General features: G+C 43.6%; 1 protein-coding gene across 3 annotated transcripts in view; it reads right to left on the bottom strand.

The window, feature by feature from the left end:
• The window catches only part of SGSM2 (small G protein signaling modulator 2), a 100,376-nt gene that overhangs the window by 14,455 nt on the left and 66,564 nt on the right, over positions 1 to 19,357 (bottom strand). For all 3 annotated transcript variants that reach the window (XM_060756965.2, XM_060756964.2, XM_060756966.2), the window contains 5 exons: positions 10,750 to 10,900; positions 8,568 to 8,632; positions 6,583 to 6,728; positions 4,908 to 5,036; positions 928 to 1,104 (listed from right to left, as the gene is read on the bottom strand). In XM_060756965.2, coding sequence (XP_060612948.2) covers positions 928 to 1,104; positions 4,908 to 5,036; positions 6,583 to 6,728; positions 8,568 to 8,632; positions 10,750 to 10,900 — 668 coding nt within the window. The remainder of the gene's footprint in view (positions 1 to 927; positions 1,105 to 4,907; positions 5,037 to 6,582; positions 6,729 to 8,567; positions 8,633 to 10,749; positions 10,901 to 19,357) is intronic.

Here is a 19,357-nt window from a genome sequence, read left to right as displayed (position 1 = left end):
ATTCTTCCTTCTCTTGTTCCTTCTTTCCTTCCCTCCCGCTTTCCTTCTTTCCCTCCTTCCTTCACTCCCTCTTCCCTTCCTTTCTTTTTTCTTTCCTTCACTTCTTCCTTCCTTCCTTCTCTCCCTCTTTCTTTCCTTCCCTTTTTCTTTTCCTTCCTCTTTCTCTCCTTTCTCCCTCCTTTCCTTCTCTCTTTCCTTCTTTCTTTCCCTCCCTCCCTCTTTTTCTTTTCTTTTCTTTTCTTTTATTTTCTTTCTTTCTTTCTTTCTTTCTTTCTTTCCTTTCTCCCCTTCCTTCCCTCTCTCTCCCTTCCCTTTTTTTCTCTATTGTCATTTAGTTTTTTGTCATTTAGCTTTTTTTTGGTTTTTAAGTTCTTTCCACTGTTTTTTTTGGGGGGGGGGGGGCTTATGAGTGATGGTCACTCGTTGGCCGGATAGATTTATTCTGTCCAAATTTCATGTCAATTTGTCCAGTGGTTTTTGAGTTATGTTAATACCACAAATGAACATTACATTTTTATTTATATAGATTATTATTATTATTATTATTATTATTATTACTACTACTACTACTACTATTGCCATACATCAAGGGAATCAGCATAGGGAAGGTAATGAAGAAATATAAGCTACACACTATCTACAGACTCACTAAGAAAATCCAATGAAATCCAACAAACACTCTGAAAACAGGGGAATTCCAGGGTCCTTCTGGACCTTGAAGAAGATCCTGGTTGGCCAGAAGCTCAATGACATGATGCTAGGCAACATGAGGTCCTCCAGATGCCTTGGACTACAACTTCCACCAACTGGAGGATGCCAGAATCCTAACTCTTGGACCAGACAATGGTCCCAACCAAACTCTTCTGATGTTTCTGTGGTCCAGTTTTTATGTGGGGATGATGGTGTTAGAGAAGCCCATGGTCTTACATCATTGCTGATGGAGGAGTCCTGGTGGAGCAACCGCTGGACGTGGCTATCAATGCTGCTTCCAGAAGAAAACTTGGTGGCCGTCTGGGACTCCTTCTCCCGGAGCTTCACGATCACCTCGCAGGCCTTCCACTCCGCCATCACCTTCTGGTATCGGAGGACAATTTCTTCGTCCGCCTTTGCCACCAAAGAGAGAGCAGAGAAAGGACATGGAAAATGGTCACATCTCAACTATATTAATTGGCAACACCAAAGAATAAATTAGAGGCCTGGGATTACTTAAGACATCATTATTTTATTTACTTATTTACTTAAAAAAACTATATTCCGCCCTTCTTACGCCCTTCTCACCCCGTATATATGCGGAGCACAGCATATATACAGCAAACATTCAGTGCCGGGTCACAAATTCATATACACATACATAAACATTAAAAACATTTATCTCAATATTAAAATACACCATTTAAAACCGTCTTGGTCATCAAATCTAATTGGCTTGGTCGTCTTTCCTCTTGCTGCTTTATTGCCCTGTCCCGAAAGCTTGGTCCCACAGCCAAGTTTTTACCATCCTTCTAAAGGACAGGACGGAGGGGGCCAACCTGATCTCACCAGGAAGGGAGTTCCATCGCCAGGGGGCAATCACCGAGAAGGCCCTGTCAATCAGGCCGGTGACAATGGCGGGACGGGAAGCAGGGTCTCCCCGGAGGATCTTAGTCTCCACAATGGTTCATAGGGGAGATGTGTTCAGACAGGTAAATTGGGCTGGGGCTGTTTAGGACTTTATAGGCCAAAGCCAGCACTTTGAATTGTGCCCAGTAGCACACTGGCAGCAAGTGGAGCTGGCGTAACATTGGAGTTGTGTTCTCCCTGTATGCTGCCCCAGCTATTAACCTGGCTGCCTCTCATTGGATTATTTCAAACTTCCAAGCAGTCTTCAAAGGCAGCCCCAAGTAGAGTGCATTGCAGTAGTCTATCCTGGATGTAATGAGAGCGTGAACCACCGTGGCCAAGTCTGACTTCCCAAGGTACAGGCACAACTGGTGCACAGGTTTTAATTGTGCGAACGCTCCCCTGGCCATCGCTGCAACCTGGGATTCCAGGCTCAGTGATGAATCCAGGAGGACCCCCAAGCTGCGAACCTGGGCCTTCAAGGGGAGTGTGACCCCCATCCAGCATAGGTTGTGACCCTACATCCTGTTCGGCCTTGCGACTGACCAGGAGGACCTCTGTCTGTCTTCAACTTCAATTTGCTCGCCCTCATCCAGACCGTCACCCCATCCAGCACAGTGGCCAGGCACCGGTTCAGGACTTGGACATCTGGTGGGAATGAGTGATAGAGTTGGACGTCATCTGCGTACAAATGGCATTGAACTCCAAAACTCCGGATGATCTCCCCCAGCGGCTTCATGTAGATGTTAAACAACATGGGGGACAATACTGAGTCCTGCGGGACCCCACAAGACAATGGCTGTGGGGCCGAGAAAGGGTCCCCCAGCAACACCTTCTGGGTATGACCCTCCAGGAAGGACTGGAGCCACTCCAAGACCCATCTCCACGAGGCGCCCCAGAAGGATACTGTGGTCTACGGTATCGAAAGCCACTGAGATGCCCAGGAGATCCAACAAGGACACACTCCCCCTGTTGAGCTCTCTACGGAGATCATCCACTAAGGCGACCATGGCTGTCTCAGATCCAAATAATCCGTTTCGTCCAAGAACCCCTGGAGCTGCGAGGCAACCACACGTTCCAAGACTTTGCCCAAAAAGGGGAGATTGGAAACTGGATCCAGTAACTGCTTTTTCAACAGCGGTTTCATCACAGCCTCTTTAAAGCTCGCTGGAATTTTGCCCTCTCTTGGAACTCTATATATATCTATACACATAATGGTTGGCAATTCGAATCCGGGGAGCAGGGTGAGCCCCCGCTGTTAGGCCCAGCTCCTGCCAACTTAGCAGTTCGAAAACATGCAAATATGAGTAGATCAACAGGTCTACTTCTGCGGGTGGTTACAGCGCGCCATGCAGTCATGCTAGCCACATGACCTTGGAGGTGTCTATGGACAACGCCAGTTCGTTGCCTTAGAAATGGAGATGAGCACCAACGCGACTAGACTTAATGTCAAGGGGAAACCTTTACCTTAGACACATAATAAAAGTGAAAATATGTAGATGTGTGTGTGTGTGTGGTCCACTTACATAAACAAGCTCCTGCCTCCACAAACACTAGGCCTGGACAATGCATGGTTCTAAATGGTTCTAAAGTACTTAAAAAACTAAAGTTCTGGTGGTGAAAATTTCAGAACTCTAACAAAACTTTCAAAATTTAATGATTATTTCATTATTGGCGATTTTTATGACAGAGCCAATTAGGAACAGCCATTTATAATGAAATTTTGAGAATTTTGTTAGAGTTTTGAAATTTCCACCACCAGAACTTTAGTTTTGTAAGTACTTTAGAACCATTTAGAACCATGCATTGTCCAGGTTTAACAAATACTATAGCTCCCACTACTCAGGAGACACCAAAGGCCCTCCCTCCAATGAAATTGCAGGTTATAGAGTGCCGCAAACATGTCCAAGAGCCCTGCCAGTGTCCTCCACAAACACAACAGTGCCCATCACCCAAGTCAAGGCTTTCATATGGAGACAATTCCATCCCAGGTTTTATGTGTTTCCTCCACCACAGACATCCCAGTGTTCCTGACTCTCTCCATTAGTATGGAATTTGCCTGACCCCGCCCTTAACCCTTTACTATTCTTTTCTATAGCACACAGCAAACAAAGAAATTGATAAACAATTGAACATACTAGAGAGGTTTGGGGAGAATTCACCATGTTTTATAGGAGTTGTAGGTCCTGGGATGTATAGTTCACCTGCACTTGAAGATCACACTGAACTCCACCAACGATAGACATGGAACTACATTGGCACACAGAACCTCCATGAGCAACCAAAAATACTGGAGGTCTTTAGAGGGATTTATAGGAGTTGTAGTTCACCTCTATCCAGAATGTACTATGAAGCCAAACAATGATGGATCTGGACCAAATTTGGCATTCATACCCGATATGCCCAAATTTGAATACTGGTGGATTTTGGGGGGAATTGGACTGGACATTTTGTAGATACTGAGATTTATAGTTCACCTGCAATCAAGGAGCACTCTGAACTCCACGAAAGATGGAATTGGACCAAACTTGTCACACAGAGCCCCATAACCAGTAAAAAATACTGGAGGTTTTTGGGGAAATTCACCTTGATTTGGGGGAGTTGTAGTTCACCCACAACCAGAGAAAGGGTGACTTTGAAAGTGACAATGAGACACAAAGCAATATTAATGTGTTGCAAGAAGCATGGTACAAAGTAGGCATACCTGTATTGTCTTAATATAATGTTTTATTTTGTACTGCTCTTTGTAAGAGCTTAGGGTCTTATTATGCTTTAGAAAGTAGCATATTCTTAATACATCTGTGGTTATGAAGTTATGGCCAAAGCTATTCTTAATTAAAATTATTATATTAATATTATTAATAATTTATACTATTATTAATATTATTATTTATAATATTAATATTTATTATAATGTTATTAATATTATAATATTAATATTAACCAAACTTGGCACACAGAACCCCCATGGCTCGCTCAACCGACTGGAGGGGTTTGAGGGGACTGACCCACCATAGTGGGAGTTGTAGTATACCCTGCAGCCAGAGAACACACTGAACTCCACTGATGATGCATCCAGAGCAAATTTGCCCAACATAACAAACTTTAATTACTGTGGAGTTTTTTGGTTAACCTTGCATGATGGGAGTTGTAGTTCAAGTCGAAAGGGTATGAGGGGAATGGAAGAAGGGAAGAGAAAGGAAGGGGAAAGGGTTTAAAAAGGGGAAATAAAGGAAAGAAGAGAGAATGGAGAAAGGAACGGAGGAGGAACTAAATACACTCCTTTCAAACCCAGCGCAGGAACCCACCCTGTGCATCTCCTTTTTGCTCATGCCAAACTTGTAGTGTCCCAGCAAGAACGGCCAAACTTCCTTCCGGATTTCGTGCTGGACGCCGCCGTAGTAAACCCGTCTCAACAGCTCCAGTTCTTTATAATTCTAAAAGGACAGAAAAGAAACCTAAATTATGAGAAAACCAGCAAGGCCCTGAACGACAAGACAAGACACAAAAAGCCAACCGCAATGAGACAAAATGAGTGTGAGCGGCAAAGAATGTAAATACTCTTGCAGCCAAAAAGGATACAGTGTCTTAATATCAAATTTGGGTTTTTCAAGGGGCAGAGAGTTTCATCTATGCTGACGATCGTGCCATCACCACCCAAGCAGGGAACTTTGAGATGATTGAATAGAAACTCTCCGAAACTCTAGGTGTTCTTAATGCCTATTACAGGGAAAACGAGCTTGCACCATCAATGTTTAACATTCACACAACTGCCAGAAGGGATGGAGAGTTTCATCTATGCTGACGATCATGCCATCACCACCCAAGCAGGGAGCTTTGATATGGTTGAACAGAAGCTCTCCGAAACTCCAGGTGTTCTTACTTCCTATTACAGGGAAAACCAGCCGAACCTTACTTCCTATTACAGGGAAATCCATGTAAAACACAAACATGTGTTTTCCCCTTAAAAACAGACAAGCATCTCAACCTCGGAGGATGAACTGGGAAGGAATCCCACTGGAGCACTGCAGCGCACCCAAGTACCTGGAAGTCACTCTGGACCGTGCTCTGACTTACAAGAAGCACTGCTCGACTATCAAGCAAAAAAAATAAAATATGGATGCTAGAAATAATCTCATACGAAAGCTGACTGGCACAACCTGGGGGTCACAACCAGACACAGTGAAGGCATCTGCCCTTGCGTTTTGCTACTCTGCTGCTGAGGACCAAGGCAATGACATCTCCGGCCCACCCCCTGTTCAGATATCAGCCAGCACACCAATGATTTAAATCAAGAAATAATTTTCTAAGATCTACAGAGATACTCGCAGGAACATCTCAGCAAGCAAGAGTCCAAAAGTGGCAGGCTCAAACCCAGAACCTTCTAGGAATTTAAGATTGTCTGAGGAGGCCCTCCTCTCGATCCCTCCTTCCTCACAGGCGCATCTGGCGGGGACAAGAGACAGGGCCTTCTTGGTTGTGGCCCCTCGGCTGTGAAACTCCCTTCCCAGGGACATTAGATCAGCCCCCTCCCTCCTGACCTTCCGAAAAAAAGTGAAGATTTGGCTCTTTGAGCAAGTGTTTGGAGCTTCAGCATGACCCGTTAAACACAAAAACAAGAAGCAGAGCCAACCTTAAGAAATGGGGCCACAAAGTGGAGTCCACGACATGCGAGTGTGGAGAAGAGCAAACTACTGACCACCTGCTGCAATGCAACCTGAGCCCTGCCACATGCACCATGGAGGACCTTCTTGCAGCAACACCAGAGGCACCCCAAGTGGCCAGATACTGGTCAAAGCATAATAATGACAAGTTTTTAAAACTTTGTGTTTTTCAAATACATTACAACTGTAGCCTTGGGTTCGCTCCTGATAGGATAAATTAAAAAAAAAATCAGTATCAATCTGCATGAATTCTACAGTGTGGATGCTCCCCAAGCCTATGGCGGAGAAAGAAGAGCTCAAAAGAGGGGAGAAACTATACCTTCTTGTCCTTCTGATATTTGCTCCAGACCTCTTTCGTCAGCCCCCCAGAAGCACTTGTAGGTTTATCTGGAGGGATGATGGTGTGATTCACCAAAGCAGACAAGTGCGTCCGGACTGTGGACAAATGCCGGCAATAAGCAAGCCCTGCGTCGAGAAAAAAAGATGGAGGAACAAATCAAACACATACATAAGATTTTATTTATTTACTGTATTTGTATACTGCCTTTCTCAGCCTGTCGGTGACTCAAGATTTAACATCGATTTGTTGTAAATTCCCAAACACAGGAAACGGCGTAGTTTGCCTTTTCGATAATTCACTAGCATCTTCATCCTGCTGCAATCCCTCCCTTCTATAGTTCCTATAGGTAAAAATAAAGGTTTTCTGCTGACATTAAGTCCAGTTGTGTCTGACTCTGGGGGTTGGTGCTCATCTCTATTTATAGAGCCAGCGTTGTCCATAGACACCTCCAAGATAATGTAGCCATTGGCATGACTGCATGGAGTGCCGTTACCTTCCCACCAGAGCAGTACCTATTGAACTACTCACATTTGCAAGTTTTTGAACTGCTGGGTTGGCAGAAGCTGGGGCTAACAGTGGGAGCTCACACCCCTTTCCAGATTCGAACCGGTGACCTTTTAGTCAACAAGTTCAGCAGCTCAGTGGTTTAACCCATTGCACTACCAAGGGTTCCGTAGAAGCTGGGGCTGACAGCAGGAGCTCACCCTGCTCCCAGATTCGAAGCTGCAACCTTTTGGTCAGCAAGTTCAGCAGCTTAGTGGTTTAACCCACTGCACTACCAAGGGCTCCATAGAAGTTGGGGCTAACAGCAGGAGCTCACTCTGCTCCCCAGATTTGAACCTGCAACCTTTCGGTCAGCAGCTCAGTGGTTTAACCCACTGAGCTACCAGGGGCTCCATAGAAGCTGGGGCTAACAGCAGGAGCTCACCCTGCTCCCCAGATTTGAACCTGCAACCTTTCGATCAGCAGCTCAGTGGTTTAACCCACTGAGCTACCAGGGGCTCCATAGAAGCTGGGGCTAATAGCGGGAGCTCACCCTGCTCCCCAGATTTGAACCTGCAATCTTTCAGTTATCAAGTTCAGCAGCTCAGTGGTTTAACCCACTGCACTACTGGGGACTCCATAGAAGCTGGGGCTAACAGCGGGAGCTCACCCTGCTCCCCGGATTTGAACCTGTAACCTTTCGATCAGCAAGTTCAGCAGCTCAGTGGTTTAACCCACTGCACTACTGGGGACTCCATAGAAGCTGGGGCTAACAGCGGGAGCTCACCCTGCTCCCCGGATTTGAACCTGTAACCTTTCGATCAGCAAGTTCAGCAGCTCAGTGGTTTAACCCACTGCACTACTGGGGACTCCATAGAAGCTGGGGCTAACAGCGGGAGCTCACCCTGCTCCCCGGATTTGAACCTGTAACCTTTCGATCAGCAAGTTCAGCAGCTCAGTGGTTTAACCCACTGCACCACCTAACACAACTTAACAATGCATTCTAAAACATTTAAATGGAATCGTAAAATATGGAGTGTAGTGTGTGTTGCTTTGACGTCCAAAAGATGGCGCTGTTTTTCTCAAAAAGCATATGTTTACCTGTCACAGGTGTGTCATGTATATAATAGCAGGTAGGTCAAAACATAAACATGTGCCTATTCGTATGCTACGTTGTGTCCAAATTTCAAAGCAATCGGTGAAGAATTTTGGGAGATTTGAGATTTTGAACAAACAAAACAGGGCCAAATTGGTCTTCCTTTCCTAAAAAATGAGTTTTTCTGCTTTCTTTCCTGACTTTTTTTGTCCCCTTTTATCTTCACGTAGGGACACTGTATTGTTGAAGTCTTTCATGGCTGGAATCACTGGGTTGTTGTAGGTTTTTCGGGCTATATGGCCATGTTCTAGAGGCATTCTCTCCTGACGTTTCGTCTCTCAGGGGATACCACCCGAGACCCAACGCCATCCAAAGAGATACTTACATCCGTAGAAGGCTCTGGAAACAATCTGTCTCTTCATACTTTGGCACAACATTTTCAAAGGGGTCCTGTTGAAAGAAATACCGAAACCCCTCAAGAGCTGGGTTGGTTCATCCATGGGTCATAATGAGGGCTGTACCTTAATACTAATCAAAAACAAGGGATAGCTGGTGGTCCACGCCTTAGTTACCTCTAGATTGGACTACTGCAATGTGCTCTACGTGGGGCTGCCCTTGAAGACAGCCCGGAAATTCCAGTTGGTCCAGCAAGCTGCACCCAGACTACTAACTGGGGCGAATAACATGGAGCGGTCAACCCCCCTGTTTAAGGAGCTCCATTGGCTGCCGTTTATTTTCTGATCCCAATTCAAGGTGCAGGTTCTTACCTACGGTTTGGGACACGCCTACCTGCGCGACCACATTTCCGTCTACAAACCTACACGATCTCTACGATCTTCCGGAGAGGCCCTTCTCTCACTCCTGCCCCCATTGCAAGTGCGTCTTGTGGGGACGAGGGAGAGGGCCTTCTCTGTGGTGGCCCCTCTGCTCTGGAATTCGCTCCCCAGAGATATTAGGCATGCCCCCACCCTGGAAATCTTTAGGAGGAGCCTGAAAATTTGGCTGTTCCACTCTATTTTCTGGTTTGTGCAATTAAACCCTACTTTATCCCCGGATCCCCTCTCCTTGATACATTACATTGCTCTCTCACCCAGCGTTTTAATATTTTTAATCTTTCGCAATTACCACTGCCCACTATGATCAATTTTCTGTGTTTTAATGTTCTGATTTTATATTGTTTGTCCTGTTTATTTATATTGGTTTGTATTTTATTTGTATTTTATTTTTTTCTGTTGTGTTCTTGTGTTACATTGTTTTACTATATTGTTGGACGTGGCCTAACGTAAGACGCCCCGAGTCCCCTTGGGGAGATGGTGGAGAGGTATAAATAAAATTATTATTATTATTATTATTATTATTCCAGAGCAAAGTGGTGAAAAGGAAGTGCTTTCCCTTCTCTACAGAATGAACCCTGAACTTATCCATGGGTCATATCAAAATCCATATTTTTGATGCCCAAATCCACTCTCAAATTAATATATTAGCCCAAATCCACTCTCAATATATTATAACATATTTATTATATTATAATATATTATATTAGTACTAGCTTACTGTACTTATACAGTATTTACTGTATAAATACAGTAAGCTAGTACTAATATAATATAATAATATAATAACTTTATTCTTATATCACTCATTGGACCAAATTGGGCACAAATACCCAATACACCCAAATTTGACTACTGGTGAGTTTTGGGGGGGGGGGGGGTTGATTTTGTCATTTGGGAGTTGTAGTTGCTGGGATTTATAGTTCACCTACAATCAAAGAGCATTCTGAACTCCACTAACAATGGAATTGAACCAAACTTGGCACACAGAACTCCCATGACCAACAGAAAATACTGGAAGGGTTTGGTCGGCATTGACCTTGAGTTTTGGAGTTGTAGTTTATCTACATCCAGAGAGCCCTATGGAGTCAAACAATGATAGATCTGGACCAGACTTGGCAAGAATACTCAATATGCCCAAATGTGAACACTGGTGGAGTTTAGGGAACACATTTGGGACTTGTGGTTGCTGGGATTTATGGTTCACCTACAATCAAAGAGCATTCTGAACTCCACCAACAATGGAATTGTACCAAACTTGGCGCAGAGGACTCCCATGACCAATAGACAATACTGGAAAGATTTGGTGGGCATTGATCTTGAGTTTTGGAGTTGTAGTTCACCTACATCCAGAGAGCCCCGTGGAGTCAGACAATGATAGATCTGGAACAGACTTGGCATGAATACTCAATATATCCAAATGTGAACACTGGTGGAGTTTGGGTAAAACAGAGCTTGACATTTGAGAGTTGTAGTTACTGGGATTTATAGTTCACTTACAATCAAAGAGCATTCTGAACCCCACTAACGGTAAAATTGGGGCACACTTCCCACACAGAACCCCCATGACTCACAGGAAATACTGTGTTTTCTGATGGTCTTTGGTGATCTCTCTGACACCCCCTCGCAACCCGACCCCCAGGTTGAGAAATGCTGTCACAATGCTAACCACAAGGAGGATGGTTCAGCCCAGTGACAGCAACCAATGCTATGCATCCCAAGGTGTGAACTCACCTGTCATGAATGCAGCTGCAGGACGCAGGCAGGTCGTATGGAGAACTCCCCGTGGAGCACGAGAGACATGAGGATCCTTGGCTGCACGGGTCCAGTTGCCAAGACAAGAAGCTGGCGCCAAAGCCCTGCATTTCCGATTTGTCCCCAGGATCTGGGATGAGAGGAGAGAAGGAGAGACATTACGAGGACATCCAAAGACTTCTGGTCCTTCGTTGTGTGAGTGTCGAGCATGCTTCCATTTGGCTGCAATTTGAAAGGAGGCATCACTTCAATTTCTCTGCGCTTTCCTCCAGCTTCTCAGCCCTCGATGCCAATTTCTCTCACTTCTGTTTCACCTGAGTTAACTTTTCCAAAAAGATACGTATATCTTTCAGACCAGCAGAGAGATCCTTTCTCACCATCCTCAAATTGTCATCAACCTCAATTTGGCAACTACTGGATGGTATTATGTTCTGTATCCTTTCTCATCATCCTCCCACCTAGAGAATGAAAAATACACCTTGCACTATAACTCCCAGCCTGGAAATTGGGGGATTCTAGTTTTACTCCTGTCTACGAGAGGGCCTTCATTAAAGATTTCCCCTGACCCACTTCTTCCTGAAATGAACAACAAAAGAGAAATATACCCTTTCTCTGTAGAAAAGGAGCAACACGGAAGAAAATGTTTTAAAAACAAGAGGCATCATGTAGAGGTCATACAAAGTTCAAGCTTACACAGGAAGTTGGGTTGTGGTTAAGTGCAAAGGTTGTAGTTAAGCACAGAGCCTGCAGGTACAAGAAGGTACTTTCCATCAAAAGGTCAAGGGATGGGGGCTGGAAAAAAGTACTTTCCATGAACAAAAAACTGAGAGCAATGCAAGTTGGCCCAGTTCTGAGTCCTTCTCTCCGTGGGTGCCATCTCGGGACACACACTTCTCCCATCTTTTCAAGTAAGCAACTTGCTTGTAGAAGTCAACAGGTTGCTCCAAAGGCCACGTTGTGACTTCGGAAATCAGAGTCTCCTCACCTGAGAAATGCTTGCCCTTCAAAAATACCTTCCTTGTTGGAAAGAAGTGGAAGTCCGATGGTGCGAGGGAGATGTGGTTGAATTTCCAAGCATGCTTCTGAAAGGCTCTTTGAGTGAAATTTGCAAATGCTAAGCATGGGACTTTGAATGAAATTAACAACAAAAGAGAAATATACCCTTTCTCTGTAGAAAAGGAGCAACAGGGAAGAAAATGTTTTAAAAACATGTAGAGGTCATACAAAGTGCAAGCTTACATAGGAAGTTGGGTTGTGGTTAAGTGCAAAGGTTGTGGTTAAGCACAGAGTCTGCAGGTACAAGAAGGTACTTTCCATCAAAATGTCAAGGGAGGGGGGCTGGAAAGAGAGTACTTTCCATGACCAAAAAACCCTTGTATTGCTTGAGTATAAAGGTCAGCAGAATCAGAGGAGGGCGTGGCAGTCTGTGAAAGCACAAACAGAAGTGCTGTCTGTCCATCTCATGCTGATCAGCTTGAATAAACAGTGTCTTACACGAACCAATTGGACTCTGTGGATTTCTTCAAAAAGGGACTCTGCACCCTAAACCCATGATCCCTTACACTTCCATTTGGGCAACAGGTGAGTTGTGAATGGGTGCCTTGTCTTGCAGAAGGTGGACACCTTTGGAGAGCATGCCACAATGTCTCTTGGTTTGGATGGCCTCCTGCCATTTCCACAGCAGCGAAGAATCACATGCCTCAGTGATCATGGTCCCCTTTGCTAGGAAATCCATCAATCCTACTCCGAGCTGGTCCAAAAATAATGTGAGTGTGACCTTGCCTGCCGAGACTTGGGCATGGGCCTTCTTTAGAGGCGGTGAGTCAGGCTTCCACGGCATCGACTGGACTTGAGTCTCTGGATCAGAGTGATGGACCCAGCTTTCACCCTGAGTGATCAGTCCTCCTAGTTTCCATGTCACAACATTTTCAAGAGAGCCGGAGAGCATTCGACTCATTCCTGCTTCTGGAAAGGTGTGAGCAGCCGGGGGACCCAGCGAGCGGAGACCTTATGCAGGTGAAGATGGTCTTGGGTGGTTTTTTCCACGGACCCCACAGTCATCTTGACATTTTGGGCTCGGTGGTGAATGGTTACACTGTGATTTTCCAAAATGGCGACCTCCACTTGCTGGATGGTGTGTTCCTCAATAGCAGAGTGGGATCACCCTGGAATTGGAGCTCTTTCCACTAAAGTCTGACCATGCCGGTTCTTGACTCCATGGTATTGTAGGGGTTCAACCGGTGATTGTCTCTTTGCCACAATGGAATGATCATGATCAAGACCCTTCCCATGTTTGACTTTAATGATCAGGTTTCTGTTGATTTTCAGGGGCAGGTGAATGCAGATGATGGCCTAAAAATTAAGTTAGCCAGAGTGAAACTGAGGAGGATTCTGGGAAATATGTCTTGAGACAATCTGATGGGAAACAGGCTGAGGACTGGAGGAGGCTATCGTTGATCGCAGAGGGCAAATCTATCAGGATCGCCACCTGGTTTTAGGGAGAAGGCGTTCAGGAAGGTTAAGAGCAAAAAGGGGTTTGAGAGAGGTTTCCCAAGGGAATCGGAATGCTTTTGCCATGGCGTTTTGAGTAAATCTAGGGCCTGTGTATGCATGCTCTTTAGTGAGTCCAACATTCAGCTTCCATGCCTGCTTCATGGAAAACCTTGCTCCAGATTCATGTTCATTTTGGTAAGCCTTGTATCTTGTTTTCAAGCTACTGCCTTTGGTGTGGTTCAAGTGTGCTCCTGACTCTTCACGGGACTTTGTTCTTGCAACCTTTTGGATTAAAGGACTATTTCCCATGGACTTGATCAATTGGACTTTGGAATTATTCTGCTCTTCTGATGTGGACTTTGCTGGTTAAGTTTACTTGGCTTATGGGTTATTTTTTGGACATTTTATTATTTCCTTTTCGGTTGCCTTTTTCCTTTTGGTACTTGCTATATTAAATTTCAATAAACTGCTTGCTTATTAAAGAGCATTGGTGTGTTTGTGGGTTCAAAGGTGCTCATCACAGCCTTGGTGTGCAACAGATATGATGGGGAATCCCCACCTTCAAGCTCTTTCATCTCATCAAACGTCTCCTTTGGAGTGCGGACTTTCGAGTAAAGGAACTTGGTGATTGCTCTGTCTTCCACTGTTTCTATTCTCACACCTCACTCCACTTTGGCACCTGTCACATCAAGACCGTTCTCAGTTCTGAGTTGTCAATTGGTGCGTAACCTATAGAGACTGATATCATTATATATGTGCAGTTTCAGCGTCCTGTGATAAATAGAAGTGGGTCAAGGGAAATCTTTAATGAACGTATATCTTTCATGCCAGCAGAGAGATCCTTTCTCACCACCCTCAATTTGTCATCATCCTCAATTTGGCGACTACTATCCTTTCTCATCTTCCTCTCACCTAGAGCATGGAAAAATACATCTCGCACTATAACACCCAGCCTGGAAATTGGGGGATTCTAGTTTTAGTCCAAAGGTAAATGACTCCTGTATATTTCCCTATCTGCTCCTGTCGATCTCCCACCCAATTTCAACACGTTACTCCATTCCGACTGAGTAAATCATTCCAGAAAACTCTTGAAACAAGCAACGGGATGATGCCTTTCATAAATGACTGGCCTTCAGCTCATCCACAATATCTATTAAGGCAAAAGATTTGGGCAGCAGAGGCAGTGAGACGCATGCAAGTAAAATGTGGGTTAGTTTTTTGATATATACACACACATTTTATGTGTATATATATACACACACACACAGAGAGAGACTGTATATACTTGAGTATAAGCCTCGTTTTTCAGCCCCCTTTTTAGGCTGAAAAGGCTCCCCTCGGTTTATGCTCGAGTTGAGATTATTTATTATTTTACTCTATTATTAGTATTATTTTATTACCTTTATTATTTTACTCTATTTATTATTATTATTGCATTTATTATTTTTCTCTATTTATTATTGTTTATATTAGGTAAAGGTTTCCCCCTGACATTACGTCCAGTCGTGTCCGATTCTGTGGTGTGGTGCTCATCTCCATTTCTAAGCCAAAGAGCCGGCGTTGTCCATAGACACCTCCAAGGTCATGTGGCCAGCATGACTGCATGGGGCGTCGTTACCTTCCCGCTGGAGCGGTACCTATTGATCTACTCACATTTGCATGTTTTCGAACTGCTAGGTTGGCAGAAGCTGGGGCTAACAGCGGAAGCTTACACTGCTCCCTGGATTTATTATTATTATTATTATTATTATTATTATTATTATTATTTGAACCTGCGACCTTTCGGTCAACAAGTTTAGCAGCTCAGTGGTTTAACCCACTGCGCCATGGGGGGCTCCATATTGTTTATATTACATTTATTATTTTTCTCTTTTTAATATTATTATTATTATTATTACATATAATATTTTACTTTCTTCATTACTATTGGAAGGATAGGTGAGCACATTTACATGGAAGAAGATGAGAATCATGGTTTAGTCAGAGTTGGACAGTCTTATCTTAAATTACAGTTTTATGTAAATATCCAAAAACATTTAATAATAATAATAATAATAATAATAATACTTTATTTCTATACCGCTCCATCTCCCCGAGAGGACTCAGAGCGGTTCCCAGGTAACATCACAAAACATACAAAGCAAAAAAACAACATAATCATAAGATTAACAAAATTTAACCTACTGAAGCTTCAATTAATGTAATTTTATTGGTATCTATTTTTATTTTGCATTATACTCGAGTCAATACATTTTTCCAATTTTTTGTGGTAAAATTAGGCTTATATTCGGGTTGGCTTATACTCGAGTATATACGGTATATATATATATATATATAACTGTGTGCAGTGCTTTCCAATTTTCGGTAGGAAGGAGAGGACTACTTTTTCCAAATTACCATCCAAAGCATGCAATTGATTTTGCATTTTCGTATTCTGGAAATTTGGGGGGAGGGGGTCAACATATCTAGCCATTCTTGCAACGTTCAAGCAAGGCACCGACGTTGTTAAATGTTGGTTAGCATGATTTCAAAAAGCCTCGACGCATGCTCGAAAAGCAAATCAATACCACAGATGCAACAAAAGAGAAGTGGGACAACAATGCTCTTCACCTTAATTCTTCAGGAACGAGCTGAACAAGCCAGTATTTATGGCAACGTCTCCTAAAACCAAACCGATCTGACAGGGGAAGGGAGCCTGGTGTGGTTTTTATTCTATTTTCTTTGGTTCCTCTGCCTTTCCCCCTCCGTAGACCAGAAAACTTAAAGAATTGATCGATTGGATTCGTCTTCTTTTTTTTAAAGAAACAGTGTCCTTTTAAGGTGAACCCCACAGAACCTAAGAATCCAGATGAAAGGTACCTGAATTTGTGAAGAATTAGAGTGAACAGCATCTTCAGAGAATGAGTGTATTGGTTTGGTTGGTTGGTTGGTGGCGGGACTCGGCCAAATTTTCAGTCACATGCAAAAAGGCAAGAGAGGTTGCAAAGAAATCAAACCAAAACGGGACAGCAAACCGAGTACAACAGTGTTGTCATTATCCCACCCGAGGGAAACGCCCGTGACACAATGCACTTTGGTCCTTAGACCCAGGACTTCCTGAAAAAATACCAGTGTAACCCTGTTTCCCCGAAAATAAGACCTAGGAGAGGTTTTGCTGAATTGCTAAATATAAGGCCTCCCCTGAATGTAAGACCCAGAATAATCACAGGATGTCTTAAACCTACACCAGAATTGAACAAAACATGCAGAGTAATCACAGGATATCTTAAACCTACACCGCCATTGAACAAAACATGCAGAATAATCACAGGATGTCCTAAACCTACACCAGAATTGGACAAAACATGCAGAATATTCACAGGATGTCTTAAACCTACACCAGCATTGAACGAAAAAAGCAGAATAATCACAGGATGTCCTAAACCTACACCAGCATTGAACGAAACATGCAGAATAATCACAGGATGTCTTAAATCTATACCAACATTGAACGAAACATGCAGAATAATCACAGGATGTCTTAAACCTACACCAGCATTGAACAAAACATGAAGAATAATCACATGGTGTCTTAAACCTACAATACCAATGAACGAAACATGCAGAATAATCACAGGATGTCTTAAACCTACACCAGCATTGAACGAAACAGGCAGAATAATCACAGGATGTCTTAAACCTACACCAGCATTGAACGAAAAAAGCAGAATAATCACAGGATGTCTTAAACCTACACCAGCATTGAACGAAACATGCAGAATAATCACCGGATGTCTTAAACCTACACCAGCATTGAACAAAACATGCAGAATAATCACAGGATGTCTTAAACCTACACCAGCATTGAACAAAACATACAGAATAATCACAGGATGTCTTAAACCTCCACCAGCATTGAATGAAACAGCAGAATAATCACAGGATGTCTTAAACCTACACCAGCATTGAACAAAACATACAGAATAATCACAGGATGTCTTAAACCTCCACCAGAATTGAATGAAACAACAGAATAATCACAGGATGTCTTAAACCTACACTAGCATTGAACAAAATATGCAGAATAATCACAGGATGTCTTAAACCTACACCAGCATTGAACGAAAAAAGCGGAATAATCACAGGATGTCTTAAACCTGCACCAGGATTGAACGAAACATGCAGAATAATCACAGGATGTCTTAAACCTGCACCAGGATTGAACGAAACATGCAGAATAATCACAGGATGTCTTAAACCTACACCAGCATTGAACGAAACATGCAGAATAATCACAGGATGTCTTAAACCTACACCAGGATTGAACAAAACATGCAGAATAATCTACATGTTACCTCGAAACCACGCAGCAACGAGAGCAAGTGGTCTTGCGAAACCCTCTGATAGTACCAAGGCAACTGAGATGTCGGGAGGGGAAGGGCTGACAACCCACGAAAGATTGCTACTACTGTATCAGATCTAGATGATCACTGGATGGCATATGTTCTGGATTTGAAACAGATGGCAAGCTATTTAACCTCAGCAGAATGAAAGCCAAAACCAACGCTACAGCTACATCTGTTATAGAACTCCAATATGCGGATGAGAATGTCGTCTGTGTGCATTCAGAAGAAGACCTACAAGCCACTCTAAACACCTTCGCAGAAGCATACGAGAAGCTCAGCCTGTCATTTAACATCGAGAAAACCAAAGTGCTGTTCCAGAAGTCACCAGCCAATCCCTCTCCAATGCCAGAAATACAGCTTAATGGTGTCACATTAGAAAATGTTGACCATTTCCGCTCCCTTGGCAGCCACCTCTCCACAAAAGTCAACATTGACGCTGAAATACAACACCAGCTCTGCGAGTGCAGCATTTTTCCAAATGAAGCAGAGAGTGTTTGAGGACCGGGACATCCGTTGGGATACTAAGGTGCTTGTTTATAGAGCTATTGTCCTCCCAACCCTGCTATACACCTGCGAGACGTGGACTGTCTACAGACATCACATGCAACAATTCCATCAGCGCTGCCTCCGGAAAATCCTGCAAATCTCTTGGAAAGGCAAGTGGACAAATGTCAACATGCTAGAAGAAGCAAAGACCACCAGCATTGAAGCAATGATCCTCTGCCATCAACTCCGCTGGACCAGCCACATTGTCTGGATGCCCAACTAGTCTTCCAAGGCAGTTGCTCTACTCCAAACTCAAGAACGGAAAAGGGAATGTTGGTGGGCAGGAAAAGAGATTGGAAGACGGGCTCAAAGCCAACCTTAAAACTCTGGCATAGACACTGAGAACTGGGAAGCCCTGGCCCTTGAGCGCTCCAGCTGGAGGTCAGCTGTGATGAGCAGTGCTGTAGAATTTGAAGAGGCACAAATGGAGGGTGAAAGAGAGAAATGTGCCAAGAGGAAGGCGCGTCAAGCCAACCCTGACCGGGACTGCTTCCCACCTGGAAACCAATGCCCTCACTGCAGGAGAACATGCAGGTCAAGAATAGGGCTCCACAGTCACCTACAGACCCACCACCAGGACACCTATCTTGGAAGACAATCCTACTCAGACAACGAGGGATTGCCTAAGTAAGTAAGGATTAGAAACTAGAGCTGATGTGGTCTGTCCAATGCAATTTCCTGAATCAGCACCCCCCAAAAGTCAAACCAAATCTAAAGTTGACCAAAAACTGACTCATAACATTGTTGGTACTAATGTTGGAGAGTGGCCCCTGGAAAAAGTGGTTTGTGGTCAAATGGTCCCTGGTTAAAAAAAAAAAAGATTGGGAACCACATGTGGTGGTCGTGCACCAAGGCTAAGATATATTGGAGAAAAATATAGAAGACATTACAGGAAATATTAAACATGAGAATCCCATTTGAACCGGAAATATTCTTACTAGGGATAACAGATCAAAAAATGGAGAAGAATACAGATAAAATCCTCTTTCTGTTAAATACAGCAGTGAGAATATGCTATGCGAAATTGTGGAAAAAAGAAGATATACCAGAAATTAGTGATTGGATAGAAAAAGTGGTAGGCATTAAAAATATGGACAGGTTGACATATCTAATAACAAAAAATTAAGGGACCCCAATAAAAGAGACCGACTGGACAAAAGTAA

This window comes from Anolis sagrei, chromosome 11 (genome assembly GCF_037176765.1).
Source record: "Anolis sagrei isolate rAnoSag1 chromosome 11, rAnoSag1.mat, whole genome shotgun sequence".
Lineage (NCBI taxonomy): Eukaryota > Metazoa > Chordata > Lepidosauria > Squamata > Dactyloidae > Anolis > Anolis sagrei.
This window is presented reverse-complemented; position numbering and strand designations above follow the sequence as displayed.